Raw genomic sequence first — 18,337 nt, forward strand, 5'->3', positions numbered from 1 at the left:
TCTGACCCTTTGTCCCTAGGCTGCCCCTGTCTGCACCTTTGACCCCAGCTCCATGTCACACTGCCCACTTCTGATCCCTGACCTCCTGGATTCCGTACATCATAGGCTGGTCCTGCCACAGGCAAATGGAGCAGGCAAGACTCCTCAAGGGGTCCTCGGCACCCCACTTCTTCACCTGCAGAGGACGCGTGGTGTGTGGCAGGTCCCAGAGTTAGATGCCAATGATGCGAAGGCCCTGGTGGAGCTGTGGCCACTAGGGGTGAGTCTCAGAGCTAAGGACCCTCCCAGGACACTTGGGACCACCAGGCAGGACCCTGTTGGTTGTGAGAAACAAAAAAAAAACAGAAGTAAAAGTAGCTTCTGGAAGGTCTGGATTCTGAGCCTCAGACAACCTATGACTTTCTCCTCCTCCCATGTCTTGGCTTTGCTTTCAACGGTGGGAACTCTGGATGTTTGGGTCTGTAACAAAGGCTCAGTCTATGGTGGCTTCAACAGACATTTATCCCTCAACATAACTAGAAAGGCAGCTGCCACTCTGGGCCAGCAGCTCAGTGACATCAAGGCCAGCTGCTCTACAATTCTTTAGGACTTCCCCCATGATTCCCCAGGCCCAGCCCACATGTATTCCAGGCAGGAAGAAAGGAGTTCCTGGATGTATCTGTATCTTTCTTTTTCCCTTTTGACCAGGAAAAGCAAAGGCAGAATACCTGGGTTCAGTCACTGCTGGGGGAGCAGGGGGTAAGGGGGGGACAAGCTCACCTGGGAGTTATACAGTCAAAGCTAAGAGCCACTCCAATCAGATCATTTGGCCTTTCCTGTGGCGCGGCATGCCGATGCATTGAACAAGGAGTTCTGCGAGGTATATGGGTTAGATTTGGAAAGGACAACTAACAGGGTCTATCACATCTTCCTCCTCAGGAGGACACTGTCTTTTGTGGTGACAAAGATGGTGACAAAGTCCCCAGATCAGGAATCTATCCCACCAACTCAGCAACTTAGCAACCCCAGTGTAAAAAGAGATCTTTTGAGGGGTGGCATGCTACCTAACCTGCACAGGGCCCTGGTTTCTATCCCCAGCATTGAGAGAGAGAGAGAGAGAGGTTTTCCAAAGAGCTCTAGCAAAATTCCCGTGGAAGATGTCCACTGGCTAAGCTTGGTCACATGCCCTGAACCAAAAAGTAGGCAGAGAGCAGTCATAGTACTGGTAGGTTGAGTCACCATCCCACGTCCTAAAGCTTGGGGGAACCAGTCTCACCCACATGGAACTCAGAGTAGGGGGAGAGTTTATATCCATAGGTACGCTTGTCAAGTTGACCTTTGCCTCCACCCCCACCCCCAGAGTTTCCTGGTCACGGGACATGACCCCAGCCAAGTCCTGGTGTTGAAGACAGGACCTTCACCAGGAGAAGTCAACACCTACAGGATCCAGAAATTGCCTGGAGGTGAGGCACCTCCCTGTGGTTTCCAGCCCAAATGTATCCCCAGGATCTGTCAGCTTTCATTCCAGAATATCTCCTAAATCGGCCCCACCCTGCCTGCCCCTGTCACCGAAGTCTGAGCCCCCATCACCTGTTGCCCGGATCATTGCGGTAGTCCCCGCTCTGGTCTTTCTGAAATCGAAGCTGAGCACAGCTACCAGGGTGGTCTTTCCAGACATCACTCGCACTTTGCACAACCCTTCCTCCAACCCTGCCAATACCACGCAACATACTTAGATACAAATCTAAGCTTCTCATCGCGGCCTGTAAGATGCTGTGCGATGGAAACCTCTTCGTTAATGCCCCTCCTGCACTCTGTTCCCGCCATGCCCTGTCTTTTGAGCATGGTAAGTGTTCCCGCTGCAGGGCCTTTGTTTGCTTTGGGTCTTCCTGGAGTGGCGGATTTAGTTTCCACTGCAGAAATGGAACCTTTGTTGACCACCAGAGCTAAGATGGTCCCAGTCATTTTAATCACTGAAAATGCACCACAGGAGACAGGAAGCCAGCGAATTTGTCTGCTGAATATTTGTCTGGTGACTGAATCCTATTTGGTGGCATCAGTGGGATGCAAGAATCAAGAGGGAGGAAAAGATGGGGACTCTAAGGGATGGAACTGTCCCTGTTCTGAAGGCCCCTGCGGCGCGGGTAGATTGCAGGGATGGCGGTAGAGTGTCCCAGGAGAGACGAATCTGCCAACCCTCCAGTCTTGTTGCCTTTTTTTTTTTTTCTTTTTTCTTTGTTCTCATCCCTACTTGCTTCCTGCCCCCAGGTGTGTCCCTGGAGACCTCCAACCTCTGCATGCCAGACCTGCCCCATCTCCTGGCCTTCTTATCAGCTAGCAGGTACCGGTCACCCATCAAAGGGGCTCAGGGGGACTGTTCCTAAGATGCACACTGTGGTTCTCTTCTCTTTTCTCAGGGATGTTTTGCCTAAAACACTGCTCCTGCCCTCTTCTACTCTGGTGCCCAGAGAGAAATACAAAGGTAAAGAAGAGCGGGTGGCCTTGCTGGCCCACTACTCCACAGGGACTGGACTTGAGGGACCAGATCACTGGGTTTGAAGGAGAACAACACCAGGGATCAGAGAGAGCCGTAGGCCTAGATTTGGGGGTCCTTTATCGAGGCGGGGATGGGATCCTGGACTCCTGAGTCCTAACAGAGGACAGAAATGGAAAAGGAGGGACCCAGGGGCATTCCATTCTTGGTCTAGAGTGAAGAAGGCTAGGAACTAAGTCTCTTGGTGCTCTGAAGGGACCAGGGCTCACCCCAAGACACCTGGGACACCTACTTGTGCTGGTCTCCAGATTCTGTGCAGGTTGGCAGGGTACAAGGTGACCCCTCAGGGGGGGTGCTGTCTGTGGTGAACCAGCTCTACCTGGAGACACACGGAAGCTGGGGAACAGAGCAGAACCCCCAAACGAGGGAGCCAGAGACTGCCCAGAGGCATGATCCAGGTGAGCTGGGGCCCTGGGAGAGATGAGGGCGCTGCTCCCGCTGCTTTGTGGAACCCAACCCTCTCCTCACTTCCAGCCGCCAGGAACCCCGTCCAGCACCGGGTCTCCTGGGTGGAAGGGCCGCTCAGCCCAGAGGTGCGCCCTCCTGGGCCGGCTCTGGCCAGTCTGGTGGAGGAGAAAGAGGAGGAGGACGAAGACAACAACCCCTACAAGGATGACGTGGAAGCCCCGGAGGATGTGCTCACTGTCCATGTCCGAGCTCTGGCCAGGGCGCGGAGCAGCTACGTGGCCAGGCAGTACCGGGGCTTCCGGGCCCGCCTCACCTCGGATTCCGTGGGTTCCCACAGGCCAGGAGACCCGGCCACCGAGCTGCTGCAGGATGTGCGGCACCTCCTTACTGACCTCCAGGATTACTTGTCAAAAGACCCCGACGTCAGAGCTGTCTTTGGGAACAGGGGCCTGGGGGGCCCCCAGAAGGACGAGGATCTTGGTAATGGGGAGGGCTGGAAGGGAACCCCCACAGCCTCAGGTGCGCATTCACTTGGCCCTACCTATGTGTTCGCATCCACCTTCTTTCTCTTGATCGGTGCGCACACCTGTTTCCTCTCCACTCGCTGCCCCTTTCCTGTAAGTCACAGCCCGTTCATCAACCGGGCGGGGTGGTGCTCTCCTAGCTGGGGAGGCTAAGGCAGGAGGATCGCGAGTTTAAAGCCAGCCTCAGCAAAAGCGAGGCGCTAAGCAACTCAGTGGGACCCTGTCTCTAAATAAAAAGCAAATAAATAAAAGAACCTGTGCCCCCCACGCACCGTCTCACTCGTGCGTGGACAGCCCTACGCTTTGTTCCAGGCACGTGTTCACGCCTCTATCTACCCTGAGAGTGACCAGAAACTGGGGAGGGGTAACGGCCTGCCAGAGTAGGTCAACTGGGTGGCCTGTCCTCACTCGCCCCACGCCCCGCAGGTCCCGCTGTGGAGACGGCCGTTTGCCGGGCGGTGCTGGAGCCCCTGAAGCCTGCACTGTGGACGCGACTCCGCACGCTCCGCGCCCAGGAACTAAGGCGACTGAGGCGGCGGCAAATAGCCCTGCGGGTGGGGGCGGGGCCTCCAGGTGCTCAGGGGGCGGGGCTTGAGGGTCCAAGCCCCGCCCCCGCCCTGCGGAGCCGCATCCACGCGCGCCTAGAGCACCTGCACGCCGCGTGCGCGCCGCGCCGCAAGGTGGCGCTCCTGCTGGAGGTGTGCAGCGACGTGTACTCGGGCCTGGCGGGCGGCGACAACCAAGGTAAAGGAGCCGTGGGGGTCTAACTGGGAGTGCAGTGGCTTGAGGGCTGGGGGAGCCAGGTAGGATGCACCTGTGCGCACGTCAAAGAAGAGGGTGACAGAGGGTGGCGGTCCTGAGGATTCTGGTAGGAGGCGTTTGCATACTGGACAAGGTGGGGAGGCAGCCAGGTCTCGCGGTCCTGGGGATCGGATGGCAGATGTCTCCACCGCCCCCGCCACCTCAGGACCTGTCCTCTGGCTTTCCCAGAACCCCTGGGGGCCGACGCCTTCCTGCCGGCCTTGACCGAGGAGCTGATCTGGAGTCCGCACATTGGGGAGACACAGCTGGACGTGGAGTTTCTAATGGAGCTCTTGGATCCCGACGAGCTACGGGGAGAGGGTGAGTCCCCACCTCCAGAACACCAAGGCCCCACCTCCAGAACACCTGCAGCAGGAAAGGCGGGTGACCCGAAACCCAGAGAGCCGCGCTGACCGCCCCTTCTCGTCCCCAGCCGGGTACTACCTGACCACGTGGTTTGGGGCGCTGCACCACATCGCCCACTACCAGCCTGACGCGGGCCGCGCACCCCAGGGACTCAGCTCCGAGGCCCGTGACTCCCTTCGCCAGTGGCACCGCAGGCGCACGCTGCACGGACAGAACCCACTTGGAGCCCAGGTAACCACCAGTCAGGGATGCGGGAGGAGGGGGGAGTGGGACCTGTTTTCCTTCTGACTCAGGCTCCCTGCACCCCCCACAGGCCAACCTGCCATTTGAGGAGCCATGGGCAGTCGCCACTGTGCCAGGGGCCACTGATGATTAGCCGTCTCAGACCCTCTTTGCTCCTCAAGCAAGATACAAAGGCGGCTGGGACAGTGCGGTTTAGGGACAGCAAGACGGAAGGGTGGGCTAGGGATGTGGCTCAAGCGGTAGCGCGCTGGCCTGGCAGGCATGAGGCCGGGGTTCGATCCTCAGCACCACATACCAACAAAGATGTTGTGTCCGCCAAAAACTAAAAAAAAGAATAAATATTAAAGTTCTCTCTCTCTCTCACTCTATCTTTTAAAAAAAAAAAAAAGACGGAAGGGTTCCCAGGAAAAGGGAATGGCCACCTCAGGACCTTTGCAAGAGCTGTTCCTGCTTCTTGGAGAGCCCTTCCCTAATATCCTCAGTGTACCCCCTCTCCCCTCCAGGTCCTTATGCAGATGTCACCTCAGGGAGGCTCTCCCTGACAGCCCTTTGTAGAACGGTATCTACTCCCACCTGACTCAGTGATAGGCAAAATAATGACACCCCAGAAGGATGTCCCAACCCAATCCCCCCAATCTGTGAATATGCTATCTAACATATCACAGGTGTGCTCACATCAAGGACAGAGTGAGAAGGTTAGCCGTGCGCTGGCTCAAGGGTCCCTATAAGAGGGAGTTAGGGGGCTGGGGAGATAGCCCAGTTGGCAGAGTGCTTGCCTTGCATGCACAAGGCCCTGGGTCCAATCCCAGCTCCAAAAAAAAAAAAAAAAAAGGAGACAGGGATGCTGTTGGCATGAGCCTTTAGTCCTAGCTACTTGGAGTTCAAGGTCAGCCTGGGAAGGCCCCAGTTCACAAAAAAAAAAAAAAAAAAAAAAAAAAAAAAAAAAAGTAGAGGGAGAGTCAGAGGAGCAACGGTGCCAATAGAAGTCAGAGTGATGTGGACATCAAGGCGGACACCACAGCAGTTAAAAGACAAGGCGTGGACTGTCCCCTGGGACTTCAGAAGGAACTCGGCTTCTGTTCTGGACTTCTGACCTAGAGAGCTATAAAATAATAAACTTGTTCAAGTCATTGAGATTGTGGTGATTTCATATAGCAACGACAATTTTTTTCTTTATTTTTTCTTCCTCAAGATGTACCATATAACCCAAGCACGGTGGTGCACATCTGTAAATCCAGCAGCTCAGGAGGCTGACACAGGAGGATCAAGAGTTTAAAGCCAGCCTTAGCAACTTAGCGAGGCCCTAAGCAACTCAGTGAGACCCTGTCTCTAAATAAAATATTTTTAAAAAGGGCTGGGGATGTGGCTCAGTGGTTAAGCACTGAGTGGTTAAGTGGGTTATTTCTACCATAGAACACAATATACTCATTTTTTGTGTTAATTGTCTTCTGTCCCCGTAGAGTAGAAATACAATACAAACTATGAATGTAATTCTAAAATTTCTATTAACTACATTAATAAAAATTAAAACAAAATCTGGGGTATAGCTCAGTGGTTGAGTGCTTTCTTGGCATTCTCCAGTCCCTGGGCTCCTGGGTTCCATCCTAGCACAATAACAATGGGGAGAAAAAAAAGAAGGAAAGAAGAGGAAAAAAAACTAAAACCAGTGAAACTATTGAGCTATTTAAAACTCATACTGAACCAGATGGGGAGGCACACAACTCTAATCTTCAGCCCTTTTTATATTTTATGTAGAGACAGGGTCTTGCTGAGTTGCTTAGGGCTCTGCTAAATTGCTGAGGCTGGCTTTGGACTCCCAATCCTCCTGCCTCAGCCTCCCCAGCTGCTGGAATCACAGGTGTGCACCGTTGCACCCAGTGATAGTAAGGATCTTAAAATGGGAGGAGTCTGGGACAGTTTTAGTGGGCTCCAAAGGCAACCATGAAAGAGGGAGACAGAGGGAGATCTCAACAAATAGGAGAGGGTGGCGTGAAGCCAGAGCAGAAAGCAGTTCAGAGGTGCTGGCCTCGGGCTGGGGCTGGGGCTCAGGGGTGGAGCGATTGCCTAGCATGTGAGAAGCACTGGGTTCATTCAATTCTCAGCACCACATAGAAATAAATAAAATAAAGGTGCTTCCTTTGGAGACTGGAGTGATCCCATGAGCCAGGGAATGCTGTAGCCACCAGAAGCTGAAAGACGCAAGGGACCAAGGCACCTTTAGAACCTCCAGATGGAACGCAGCCCTGCTGACACCTTGACTTCCGGCCCAGAGATGCTGATTTCAGATTTCTGACGTCCAGAATGGTGAGTGGACACACGTCTAGTATTTGTTTGTTTTTATGCCAGGGATTAAACTCAAAGGTGCTTAAACACTGAGCCACATCCCCTGCCCCCACTTTTTTGAAGAATTTCTTTTTTTATTTGTAGAGGAACACAATACCTTTATTTTGTTTATTTATTTCTTTATGTGGTGCTGAGGATCGAGCCCCGTGCCTCACGCATGCTGGGGGAGTGCTCTACCACTGAGCCACAGCCCCAGTACCCACCTACCCTTTTTTATATTTTATTTAGAGACAGAGTCTCATTGAGTTGCTGAGGCTGGCTTTGAACTCACGATCCTCCTGCCTCAGCCCCCAGAGCCCTGGGATTACACATGCACCAGTGGACCTGGCATATGTCTACTGGTTTAAGCTACCAAAAGTGTATTCATTTGTAACAGTGGAAATTAATAGTATATTAAAAAGAAAAATAGGAGTCCAACGAAGGCTCAATTCAGTCTCGTTGTAGCAACAGGGACATTCATCCACAGGTAGAAGGAAAATTAAGAAAAGCCCTCTCAGCTGGGTGCGGTGGTGTGCGCCTGTAATTCCAGCAGCTTAGGAGGCTGAGATAGGAGGATCTCGAGTTCAAAGCCAGCCTCAGCAATAGTGAGGCACTAAGCAACTCAGTGAGATCCTGTCTCTAAATAAAAAACAAAAAAGGGCTGGGGGTGTGGCTCAGTAGTTAAGTGCCCCTGAGTTCAATCCCTGGCACCCCCACCCCCGAAACACAAAAAAAGAAAAGCCCCCTCAATTCAACTCACCAGAAATGCACTGCCATTTAGATTTTCCAGTTGATAGAGGGGGAAGAGATGGAGAGAGGATGGTGAAAATTGGACAAGAGAAATCCCTTCTAATGTTCTACTGCACAGTTGGATAACTATGATTGACAACAATTAATTTTATATTTCAAAATAGCTCGTAGATTTTCAATTTCCATATTCCCAACATAGAGAAATGACAAATGTTTGAGATGATAGATGTGCCAGTTATCTGATCAGATCATTACACGTTATAGACATGTGTTGTGATACGACCCTGTACCCTATAACTATGGATAATTATTATGTGTCACATAAAAAGGTTTTAGAAAATTAAAATTTTACATTTTATAATGATCAAAATCCTGTAATTTAGATGTCAACTAAAAAAGATGCACCAGGAAATAAAGTGTTTCACAATTTTTTTTTATACTTCAATTGCATTGAACCTGGGGCTTCACACATGCTAGGCAAGCCAGGGCTTTATTGCTCAGCTACATTTACAGCTCCCAATTATTTTTTATTTTTTGATAAAGTTTGTTCAGATTGAACCCAAGCATGCTTAACTGCTTCCAAGTCCCCAGTCCTTTATTTTATTTTTTGACATAGTCTCTCTGAGTTGCTTAGGACTTCATTAAGTTGCTGAGGCTGGTCTGGAACTCGTGATCCTCCTGCCTCAGCCTCCCGAGCCACTGGGATTACACCACACCCAGACTTGGAATCATTTTTTTTAATATTTATTTTTTAGCTTTAGGTGGACACAATATCTTTATTTTATTTTTATATGGTGCTGAGGATCGAACCCAGTGCCTCCCGCATGCCAGGCAAGCGCCCTACCACTTGAGCCATATCCCCAGCCCCTTGCAATCATTTTTGAAAGCTAAAAAGCTTGAGGGTAGCAGAGCATAGTGGCATATGCCAGCTACTTGGGAGGCTGAGACAGGAGGATCTGCATGTTCAAAGCCAACCTGAGGAAAAAAAAAATCCCAGCAGCTTGGAAGGCTGAGGCAGGAGGATCGAGAGTTCAAAGCCAGCCTCAGCAAAAGCGAGGCACTAAGCAACTCAGTGAGACCCTGTCTCTAAATAAAATACAAAATACGCTGGGGATGTGGCTCAGTGGTACACATCAGTGTAATCACTGATGTGTACCACTGATTGGCCAACTCGGAGCTGTGGCTTGCTGCCCCAGATTGCACCTTACTGCACCTGGCTAGTCCAGGCAAAGATCAAAATTCAAAATTTAGGGTTGGGGATGTGGCTCAAGCGGTAGCCCGCTCGCCTGGCATGCGTGCGGCCCAGGTTCGATCCTCAGTACCACATACAAACAAAGATGTTGTGTCGGCCGAAAACTAAAAAGTAAATATTAAAATTCTCTCTCTTTCTCTCTCTAAAAAAAAAAAAAAACAACAAAAAACTCTATGTGTTTAAAAAAAATTCAAAATTTAAAGTATGGGGCTGGGGCTCAGCGGTAGAGCCTTGCCTAGCACGTGTGAGGCGCTGGGTTTGATCCTCAGCACCACATAAAAATAAATAAATAAAGCAAAGGTACTGTGTCCAACTACAACTAAAAAAAAAAAAATTAAAAATCTTAAAGTATGGTTTCTACTGAATGCACATAGTTTTTGCACCAATATAAAATTTAAAAAATCAGGCTGAGGGTGTAGCTCAATGGTAGAGTGTTTGCCTAGCATGCTGGGGGCTTTGGGTTTTATCCTCAGCATTAAAAAATTAAATTAAATTTAAAAATTCTAAGTGAAAGTTACCATCTAATACTAAGTTAATATCAGTCACTTGGGGACTGTCTGTATAAAAAATTAGTCAGTTGCTTCCCTCAGTTCTGTGAGCCATGCTAGCAAATCCATCAATTCTTAGGAGCGGATCATGGGAATCTCCCAGATGGTTGGTCAGAAGTACAGGTGACAACCTGGGACTCATGACTGGCATCCAAAGTGGGCGCTGGCTTGTAGGACTGAGCCTACAACCTGTGGGATCAGATGCTCTCTCCAGGTGGATAGTGTCAGAATTGAGTTAAATTATAGGACACCTTGTTGGTATCCGCTGCAGAGTTGGTGTGTGTGGAAAGAAGTCCCTTCACATCTGGTTTCACAGGGTTAAGTGAATTGCATGGGGTTAGGAGAAAAGTGTGTTCAGAAAATCACAGGGAAAAAGCTTCATGACTTTGGCTTTGGCCATAATTTCTTGGCTAAGTTCTCAAAAGAATAGGTCACAAAAGAAAAAATTGGACTACATCAAAAATTTAAAACTGCAGGCTAGTGGTGCACACCTGTGATCTCACCTATTTGGAAGGCTGAGGCAGGAGGATCACAAGTTGGAGTCCAGCTTCAGCAACTTAGCAAGACCTTGTCTCAAAATAAAAAATAATAAGGGGTGGGGATGTGGCTCAGTGGTAAAGCGCCTTTGGGTTCAATCCCTAGTACCCCAAATCCAACAAACAAACAACAAGAACAAGAACAAGAACAACAACAACAACAACAACAACAACAAAGAAACCCTCAGTTGACCTGACTTGAAAAACTGTGATATAGCCATGTAATAAACTAGTACTGGGCTGGGGATGTGGCTCAAGCGGTAGCACGCTCGCCTGGCATGCGTGCGGCCCGGGTTCGATCCTCAGCACCACATACAAACAAAGATGTTGTGTCCGCTGAGAACTAAAAAATAAATATTAAAAATTCTCAAAAAAAAATAAATAAAATAAACTAGTACTTGGAAATAAAAAGGAACAAATTATTTATAGACCTCAACATGCATGAATTTCAAGAGTTATGCTGAATGGAAAAGTCAGACATGGAGGACACACTGAATAACTGCATTCGGGAAACATGAACTCACCCTGATGACAGGAAGCAGATCAGCAGATGTCTGGAGGTGTCAGTGAGTGTCTGTCAATGGGTGGGGGCAGAGGGTTTACAAGGGGGCTGGAGGAAACTTCTAGGGTGTTGGATAGCTTCATTACTTTATGGCCATCTGGATGTGGCAGTAGTTTTACAGGAGTATATGTCAAAACTCCTCACATTGTACAACTTATTTAATTAATTACAGCGCTGGGCACAGAACCCAGGACCTCACACACGCTAAGGAAGTGCCCTACCACTGAGCTAAGCCCTCAGCCCCCAAATTATACATTTATTAGTTATTTATTTATTGGTACCAGGGAATGAACACGGGGACAGTCAACCCTGAGCCACATTCCCAGTCCTTTTCTGTATTTTATTTAGAGACAGGGGCTCACTGAGTTGCTTAGGGCCTCTCTAAGTTGCTGAGGCTGGCTTTGAACTCACCATCCTCCTGCCTCAGCCTCCCCAGGCTCCCACAGTAGATTACAGGCATAAACCACTGTGCTGGTTGAGTTTTCAATTTGAGACCTTGAAGCTATTTCTGCTTGGAAACTGCAGAGGTGAAGAGGAAGAGGAGGAAGAGAATGATGGAGGAAGTGGAGGAGGAGGAAGTGGAGCAGGAAGAGATGGAGGAAGCCAGGCTATTTCTGCTTTTGGGACCTGCCACATTTCTCTCCTGGGTCTCTGAATCCATTGAGAACCAATTTCTTGAATAGTGGAAGAGAACCATAAAACCATCAGCATCAGTCAGTGGGAACATGGCTGCTGGCCTGGCACTGGTGGGCAGGTGGAATGAGAGGGCGAAAGAAAGGGGATGGGATGTGGTGGGAGGTTGGCAGGAAGCAGGATGAAGGTCACTGCAGGGAGTGAGGATGGGGAAGAAGCTGTTGGAGGTTGGAGGAGAAGGTGTGGTATATTGTACCTCCAAGGCCCACGACCGGGGACTTCAGGCAAAGTCACTGAGCAGCATTGCAGGTCCCCTCAAAGTGAGTGAGATGGATTGAAGATGAGGCCAGTTAAAAATTATGTGGCAACATTTTCTCCGTCCATTCAGCTGCACAAATGCAGGCAAGCAGTAGGTGGAGCCTTAGATCCAACGAAGTTCAAGGTTCTGCCAGCCAAGTATGGTGGGGAGGGGCGGAGGCGAGGAGGAGCAGGGGCAAGGTGACAGGCCAGGGCCTTGTTGGAACGGAGCCTCTGAAGAGAAGGAATTGAAAAGACCTGTCATGGACAGAGATCAAAATACAGGGACAGAGATTCTGTGAAAGCTGGGCTGCTGAGACGAGGTCTAGGTGTGACCGTGGGAGGGAGGGTCTGGGGGAAGACAGAGTCACCAGAGGAAAGGTCAGGGAACAGAGAGGCCAGAGAGATCCAGTGACCATGTACCTGGATGAGGAAATCACCTGGAACAAAAACAAGTGGCAAGAGAGACAGCAAGCTGAGAGCCGAGATGGTGGAGAAGTGACCGTCATTGGCTGATCAATAGCAAAATCTGGCATATCCCGACAGGGCACTATCACTTGGCCATAAAAGTAAAAATAATAAAATAGCCAGGTGCAATGGCACACGCCTGTCAGCCCAGCCGCCTGGGAGGCTGAAGCAGGAGGATCGAAAGTTCAAGGCCAGCCTCAGCAACTTAGTAAGGCACCAAGCAATTTACTGAGACCTTAAATAAAAATTAAAAGGGCATGGGATGTGGCTTAGTGGTTAAAGCACCCTGCGTCCAATCACCAATACCTGCCTCAAGAAATACATAGTGGCACATCCTACAATGCGAACATGTGGAGTAAAAGAAGCCAGACCCAAAAGGTCATGTAGTGTAGGGTTCCAGGAACAGTGAAAGTCCACAACAGGCAGATCCCTAGGATAGACTAGAGGTTGCTAGTTCAAAGCCAGCCTCAGCAAGTTACCAACGCCCTAATCAATTTGTTTCAAAATGAAAAATTTTAAAAAGGACTGGAGAGGTGGCTGAGTGGTTAAGCACCCCCAGGCTCAATCTGTGGTACCAAAAAGGAAAAAAAAAAATGGTAACTGGGGCTGTAACTCAGTGGTACAGTGTCTCTGGGTTCAAATCCCCAGTGTCAAGGCAGGGGTGGGGGGAGATAAGTTTTGAAAAATAATAGCAGGAAAAAAAAAACAACAACCGAGAAAGAAGTGATAATAAACAATAATGTGATTCATTAAATAAACTGTACCTCTTCTTTGAGACAGCATTTATCCTACAGATGCATTTGCCAATGTGAAAACTGATAGATAGATATCAGGCCGATCATTTAAGTTCTCTTTGTGCTAGTGAAAGCCTAGTAACAGCCCCCATGGCCACCCACAAAGTAGATTATGGGACATCATGCAAGAAAAACTATCCAGACATTGAAAAGAAGACGGGCTGGGGAAGTAGCTCAGCAGTAAACAAGTCCAGGTGCAAGGGCACCACACCTGTAATCCACAGGGCAGGCCAGGCCAGGAAGTCTGAGGACTTGGCAACTTGGTAAGACCTTGTCTCAAAATAAAAAATAAAAAGGGCCAGGGATGTAGCTCAGTGGTAGAGCACCCCTGGGTTTAAGCCCAAGTAGTGCTCAAAAAGAAAAAGACTTTCTCATAGACTCTGGCTGGAAACATGTCGTACTTACTAGAAAGCATCACTAAGAATGGGAAAAGAGCTTTTTTTTTTTTTTCTTATAGCCAAATAATTAGGAAATGCCCCCCTACACACTATTTAGCCCACTGCCAGAATAGATTGTGTTACATACCTACAATGGGATAATACACAATAACAAAAATGAGTGAACAAAAAAGGATTTAAAAAAAATTTTGTAGTTGTTGATGGACAGAATGCCTTTATTTTATTTATTTATTTTTATATGGTGCTGGGGTTCGAACCCAGGGCCTCACATGTGCTAGGCAAGCGCTCTGCCACTGAGCCACAACCCCAGCCCTAAAAAAGATATTTCAACCACCCTGGACAAATCTCAGCGGAGCCAGGCACAATGGCGCATGCCTGTAATTCCAGTGGCTCTGGAGGCTGAGGCAGGAGGATCATGAGTTCAAGACCAGACTCAGCAATGTATGGAGGCCCTAACCAACTTAGTGAGACCCTGTCTCGAAGTAAAAAAATAAAAAGGACTGGGGATGGGTATTTCAGTGGCTAAGCAACCTTGGGTTCAATTCCAAGTACCAAAAGAGAAAAAGGGCTGAGATATAGAGCATGTGCCCAGCATTTATGAGACCCTGGGTCCAATTTAGCCAAACAAAAAAAAAAGAGAGGGAAAAAATTTATATTTATGTACATATTTACAACATATGAATGTATATTTCCATGAAATAAATAATATTATGTATAAATATATTTTATTATTTATTATAAATAATAAATTATTATACATATATAACATAAATACATATATTTATATATGATTTAACTTATATTTATAATTTTATATAATCTATTATAATATATACTTATATTTGATAATTTAATTCATAATTGAATATACTATATTTATTGTTATATATAAACATATTTATATATAATACAAACAATGTGATTCCATTTTATGAGATCTTGGAACAGAAAAGATTAAACAATAAAGAAAAAAAGGTTTGTAATAAAACCATAAAGAAAAGCAAGTATATTATAAAGACAAATTTCAGGACGACAGTGGTTACCTTTTTTTTTTCCTTTTTTGGTACCAAGGATTGAACCCAGGGGCACTTTACCACTGAGCCACATCCCCAGCTCTTTTTTATATTTTAATTAGAGACAGGGTCTCACTGAGTTGCTTAGGGCCTTACTAAGTCCCTGAGGCTGGCTTTGAACTTGGTGATCCTCCTGCCTCAGCCTCCAGAGCCCCTGGGATTACCGGTGCGCCCTGCCATGCCTGGCTTAGTGGTCACCCCCTTGAGTGCAGAGATGGCAAGGCAATTCAAGGAGACAAGGAAAAGGGCCCAAAGACACTAATATTTTATTTTTTTAAGGTGGGTGGGGAATATCTAGGCATTACATTACAATTTTAAGGTAATGCTTTGGTTTATAAGATTGTTTAAGAGTGAAAACAAAAAACAAATAATGAAGCAGTTCTTTATACACAAATACAAAATGATCCTCCAAAAAAAGTCAAAGACCAGAGACATTTGTATGAAATATGGAAAAGGGTATCTTACAGTCAATGTCACACATAATCACTCTTTGGTCTACAAAGAACCAATAGGCACTACACATACTTTAGGTGTGTAGGTGGCTGTGCCATTCAGGTTTGTGTTAGAACATTCCAAGACGTTCACGTGACAAAATTGCCCAACCATGCAATTCTCGGAACATTTCCCAAAGTTTCGTGATGGGGGATGTGTTCAAGAATCTGCTCTGTGCGTCTAGGATATTTCTGGAAGGACACTCACGGATTGGTAGCAATGGCTGCCTCTGGGAGAGAAATGAGGACAGGCAAGGAGGCTGATCATTCTAAGTTTGATGTTTGATTGCTGTTTGCACCATGAACGTGTATTGCCTAATTAACTTTTGTTGTTGTTGTTGTTGCCTAATTAACTTTTTTTGTGGTACTGAGACTCAAACCCAGGCCTCAGCACATCTGAGGCAAACGCTCTACGACTGAGTTATAGCCCTAGCAGGACTTCACTGTGGTGTCTCACACTGGTGACAACAGGGGCAGGCGGGTGGGGGGGGGCTGGGCACCAGCCACTTTGAGCCCCACAGGAGCGGTTTGGAGTCATGGCCCTGCCCATTGGCACCTCAGGGTCTTTACGCTGGCTGTCCCTCTGCTTGGAATGCTCTTTTCCCAGTATCCACAATGTCACCTTCCCAAAGAAGCCTCCCCTGGGGATCCCTCTGAGCAGCGCACACTGCCCTCACACAACCCCGGGTCCCCTTTGCCTCATTTTTCTTCCCAGCTGTTACCGCCATCTCACAAGTTTTCCCCATTTATTGTCCATGGAAAGTCATCCCGAAGTGTTGATTTTAGCTCTGTTGTTGACATTGACGGTTTCAACCCACCTGCTCCAGATGGTGTGGGCTCAATTAACAACTGTTGAATGCTTGAATGCCTGCAGAGAGGGTCATTGAGGAATAAGGCCTCACTTAAGCAGGGGAGGCCCCGGGAATTATGCAAACATCAGTGTACTTACCACGAAGATGGCTGACATTGTTAGGCTAGACCTTCTTATGGGACCTCTGTGGGGTATGCATGCCATTAACCAAAATGCAATGTACAAAATGTAAAGCATCCAAAATGTAATGTACACCTAAATCCCAGCGATTCGGGAGGCTGAGGCAGGAGGATCACAAGTTTGAGGCCAGTATCAGCAACTTAGCAAGACCCTGACTCAAAATAAAATAAAGGGCTGGGCTACAGCTTGGTGCTGGGGGCCTGCCTAGGCCCTGGGTGAAAGGAAAGTGAGGAACCGGGAGATAGGTGAGCGAGAAATAGGTACACAGGAGAGGTAACTTGTCAGAGCTGAAGGCCATCTCTCCATAGATGGAGAGAGACAACAGGCTTGGGATTTGGGACTTTTATGGGGCAGGTTCAGGGATTAGAGCCAGGCGGGTCCTACTGCAGATGGTTAGGGGTTGGGTTGGTGTGAGGGGTGGTGAGCCTTTCTCAATTAAGATGGCCGTCCAGATGCTAAGCAAGGACTTTACCTTACCCCCCTTTTTTTTGTTATTGGGCCCCCTAAGGGACATAGATCAATCTTCTGTAGCCTCTTCCTGCTGGGAAGGGGTGGCATCTGGACCCTTGTTAGGGGCGCTGGGTGTCACTGAGGCAATGGTGACAGTCAGGAGGAGCCAGGCGATGCTGACCTGTGACAGAAGCTGGCTCGTGGTTTGGGTAGAGATCCTTTGAATCTGGCCTTGAATAAATCTAAAGACGCAGGCGGTGAGCATCAGCCAAAGGCCTATAATAAGGAGAGAGGTCAGGAGGGAAGTGCCCACTGGAGAAGGAGGTCACTTAGCCGCCATCTTCAGTTCCAATGGCAGTGAGAAGCTTGGAGGCCTGAAGTAGACATTTAGAATCTGCATAGACGTTGAGGGAGGCTCCCTTTGCCAAGGTGACAAATAAAGGCACATCTCTCCCTAGATGGAGAGAGGCAAAACAGGCTTGGGGTTTGGGACTTTGATGGGGCAGGTTCAGGGATTAGAGCCAGGCGGGTCCTAAAGTGAGTGGTTAAGGGTGGGATTGGTATGAGGGGTTGGTGATGCTCCCTTGGGCGGGAAAGAAGGCAGGCAGTGAAGGGTTGGGTTGGTATGACAGGGTGGTGAGCCTTTCTCACTTAAGATTGCTGTCCAGATGCTAAGCAAGGACCTTACACTGGGTTCCATCCCCACTACAGGAAAAAAAAAAAAAAAAAGAAAAGAAAGAAAGAAAAGAAAAGAATAAAGTAATGGGATACATAACTTACTTTTGGCCCCCAAAGTCTGGACAGGTTCCTATGGCAGAAGAATAAAAAGGTAGTTAAGTGGGGAGCCATGATTAAAACTTTGGAGAGCTGGCATCTTAGCAACTCAGGCTGAGGCAGGATGGCAAGTTCAAGGCCAGCCTCAGCAACTAGTGAGGCCTAAGCAAGACACCCTCTCCAAAAAAAGGTGTATGTGTGTGTGTAGGGGGGGGATATGGGTCAGGCACAGTGTTAAGTGTCCCTGGGTTCAATACCTGGTACCCAAACACACACAAAAACTGTGAAGATTAACTAGGCTGGCGCGGTCAAGACCTGACATCCCAGAAGAGGCAGGTCAGATAACAAGGAGCAAAGTGGGGAAAGAACATCCAGTGAGTGGATCAGCTAAGGCAAAGACCCCAGGCAAGAGTGAACTTTGGCTATTTAACAAATAAAAGGAAAGGCAGTGTTTGTGCCCCGCAGAAAACTAGTAGAAAGGGGGTAGGTGTGGGTTTCCAAGAACCTGTGCAGCTCAGATTTCCCTTGGCGTGGCGCGGAGTTGAGGGGAGTGACTTGCTCTTTGACAGGCGGCCCTGCTGTGGAATTTCCAGCTGTTCCGCGCACTCTGTGGGCTTGTTTTAGGTCATCTGTGAAATGGGGGTAAGCCTCTTAGGTCCCCTTTGTTCCATGCACCCAAGCAGTCCTCACGATCACCCTGGGGAAGGTGCTAGGACTGAGTCCCTAATTGTGAGGATGACTAACTCAGTTTCCCAAAGCAGCAGCCTCCTATCAGAACACGGTACCGTGACCCCCGAGCCTTCCTCACCTCCTCCTCTACTGCTGCCCCCAGAACCACACAGGCACTGCAGGGCCGGGCTGTGCCTCTGCCTTGACGTCAGACAAACCTGCCCGGCCACTGACACGCTGAGGCGCCTTGGGTTAGTCACTTGCACCCGAGTCCGTTTGGCCATCTGTACCACGCAACCCAACGAACCAACCCGGCACTTGGCTGACCAAGAGGAAGGACGACTCTCTGCCTGCGGGGGTGGGGGTCTGGGGAGGCGCGGAGTTCGAGTGGGGCGGCCGGTGCTCTTCCTACTCCTTTCTGGCCTCGTGGCCTCCACGGTCTTCCCCGCACACA

The 18,337-nt window shown here is 48.7% G+C and overlaps 1 protein-coding gene and 1 long non-coding RNA gene across 4 annotated transcripts; one reads left to right on the plus strand and one right to left on the minus strand.

Annotated features, from left to right (window-relative positions):
* Nucleotides 1-105: 105 nt before the first annotated feature.
* On the plus strand, nucleotides 106-5,240 carry RINL (Ras and Rab interactor like). Its single transcript, XM_081274662.1, has 10 exons — nucleotides 106-259; nucleotides 1,340-1,442; nucleotides 2,248-2,320; nucleotides 2,397-2,461; nucleotides 2,782-2,931; nucleotides 3,008-3,421; nucleotides 3,892-4,209; nucleotides 4,456-4,587; nucleotides 4,700-4,863; nucleotides 4,946-5,240. Exons 3-10 carry the CDS (start codon nucleotides 2,277-2,279, stop codon nucleotides 5,006-5,008), a joined length of 1,350 nt encoding a protein of 449 aa, XP_081130788.1. The 5' UTR covers nucleotides 106-259; nucleotides 1,340-1,442; nucleotides 2,248-2,276; the 3' UTR covers nucleotides 5,009-5,240.
* A 9,135-nt stretch (nucleotides 5,241-14,375) lies between these two features.
* On the minus strand, nucleotides 14,376-18,223 carry LOC308638160. Of its 3 annotated transcripts, XR_014019765.1 has the most exons (4): nucleotides 18,023-18,223; nucleotides 17,720-17,843; nucleotides 17,221-17,248; nucleotides 14,376-16,894 (listed from the first exon to the last, which is right to left on the minus strand). It is a non-coding gene; the product is annotated as an uncharacterized lncRNA (long non-coding RNA). The 3 variants fall into 3 exon arrangements; XR_014019764.1 differs by lacking the exon at nucleotides 17,720-17,843; XR_014019766.1 differs by having other exon boundaries at nucleotides 17,720-18,223.
* Nucleotides 18,224-18,337: the final 114 nt, after the last annotated feature.

This window comes from Spermophilus citellus, assembly GCF_964194105.1.
Source record: "Spermophilus citellus genome assembly, chromosome: 18".
NCBI lineage: Eukaryota > Metazoa > Chordata > Mammalia > Rodentia > Sciuridae > Spermophilus > Spermophilus citellus.

Excerpts from the sequence above, each read along its gene's own strand:
- RINL (XM_081274662.1), top strand. The coding sequence starts at position 2,277 with ATGCCAGACCTGCCCCATCTCCTGGCCTTCTTATCAGCTAGCAG. Across the intron at positions 2,321-2,396 it reads GCCTTCTTATCAGCTAGCAG|GGATGTTTTGCCTAAAACAC; the intron begins GTACCGGTCACC and ends CTCTTTTCTCAG. Across the intron at positions 2,462-2,781 it reads GCCCAGAGAGAAATACAAAG|ATTCTGTGCAGGTTGGCAGG; the intron begins GTAAAGAAGAGC and ends GCTGGTCTCCAG.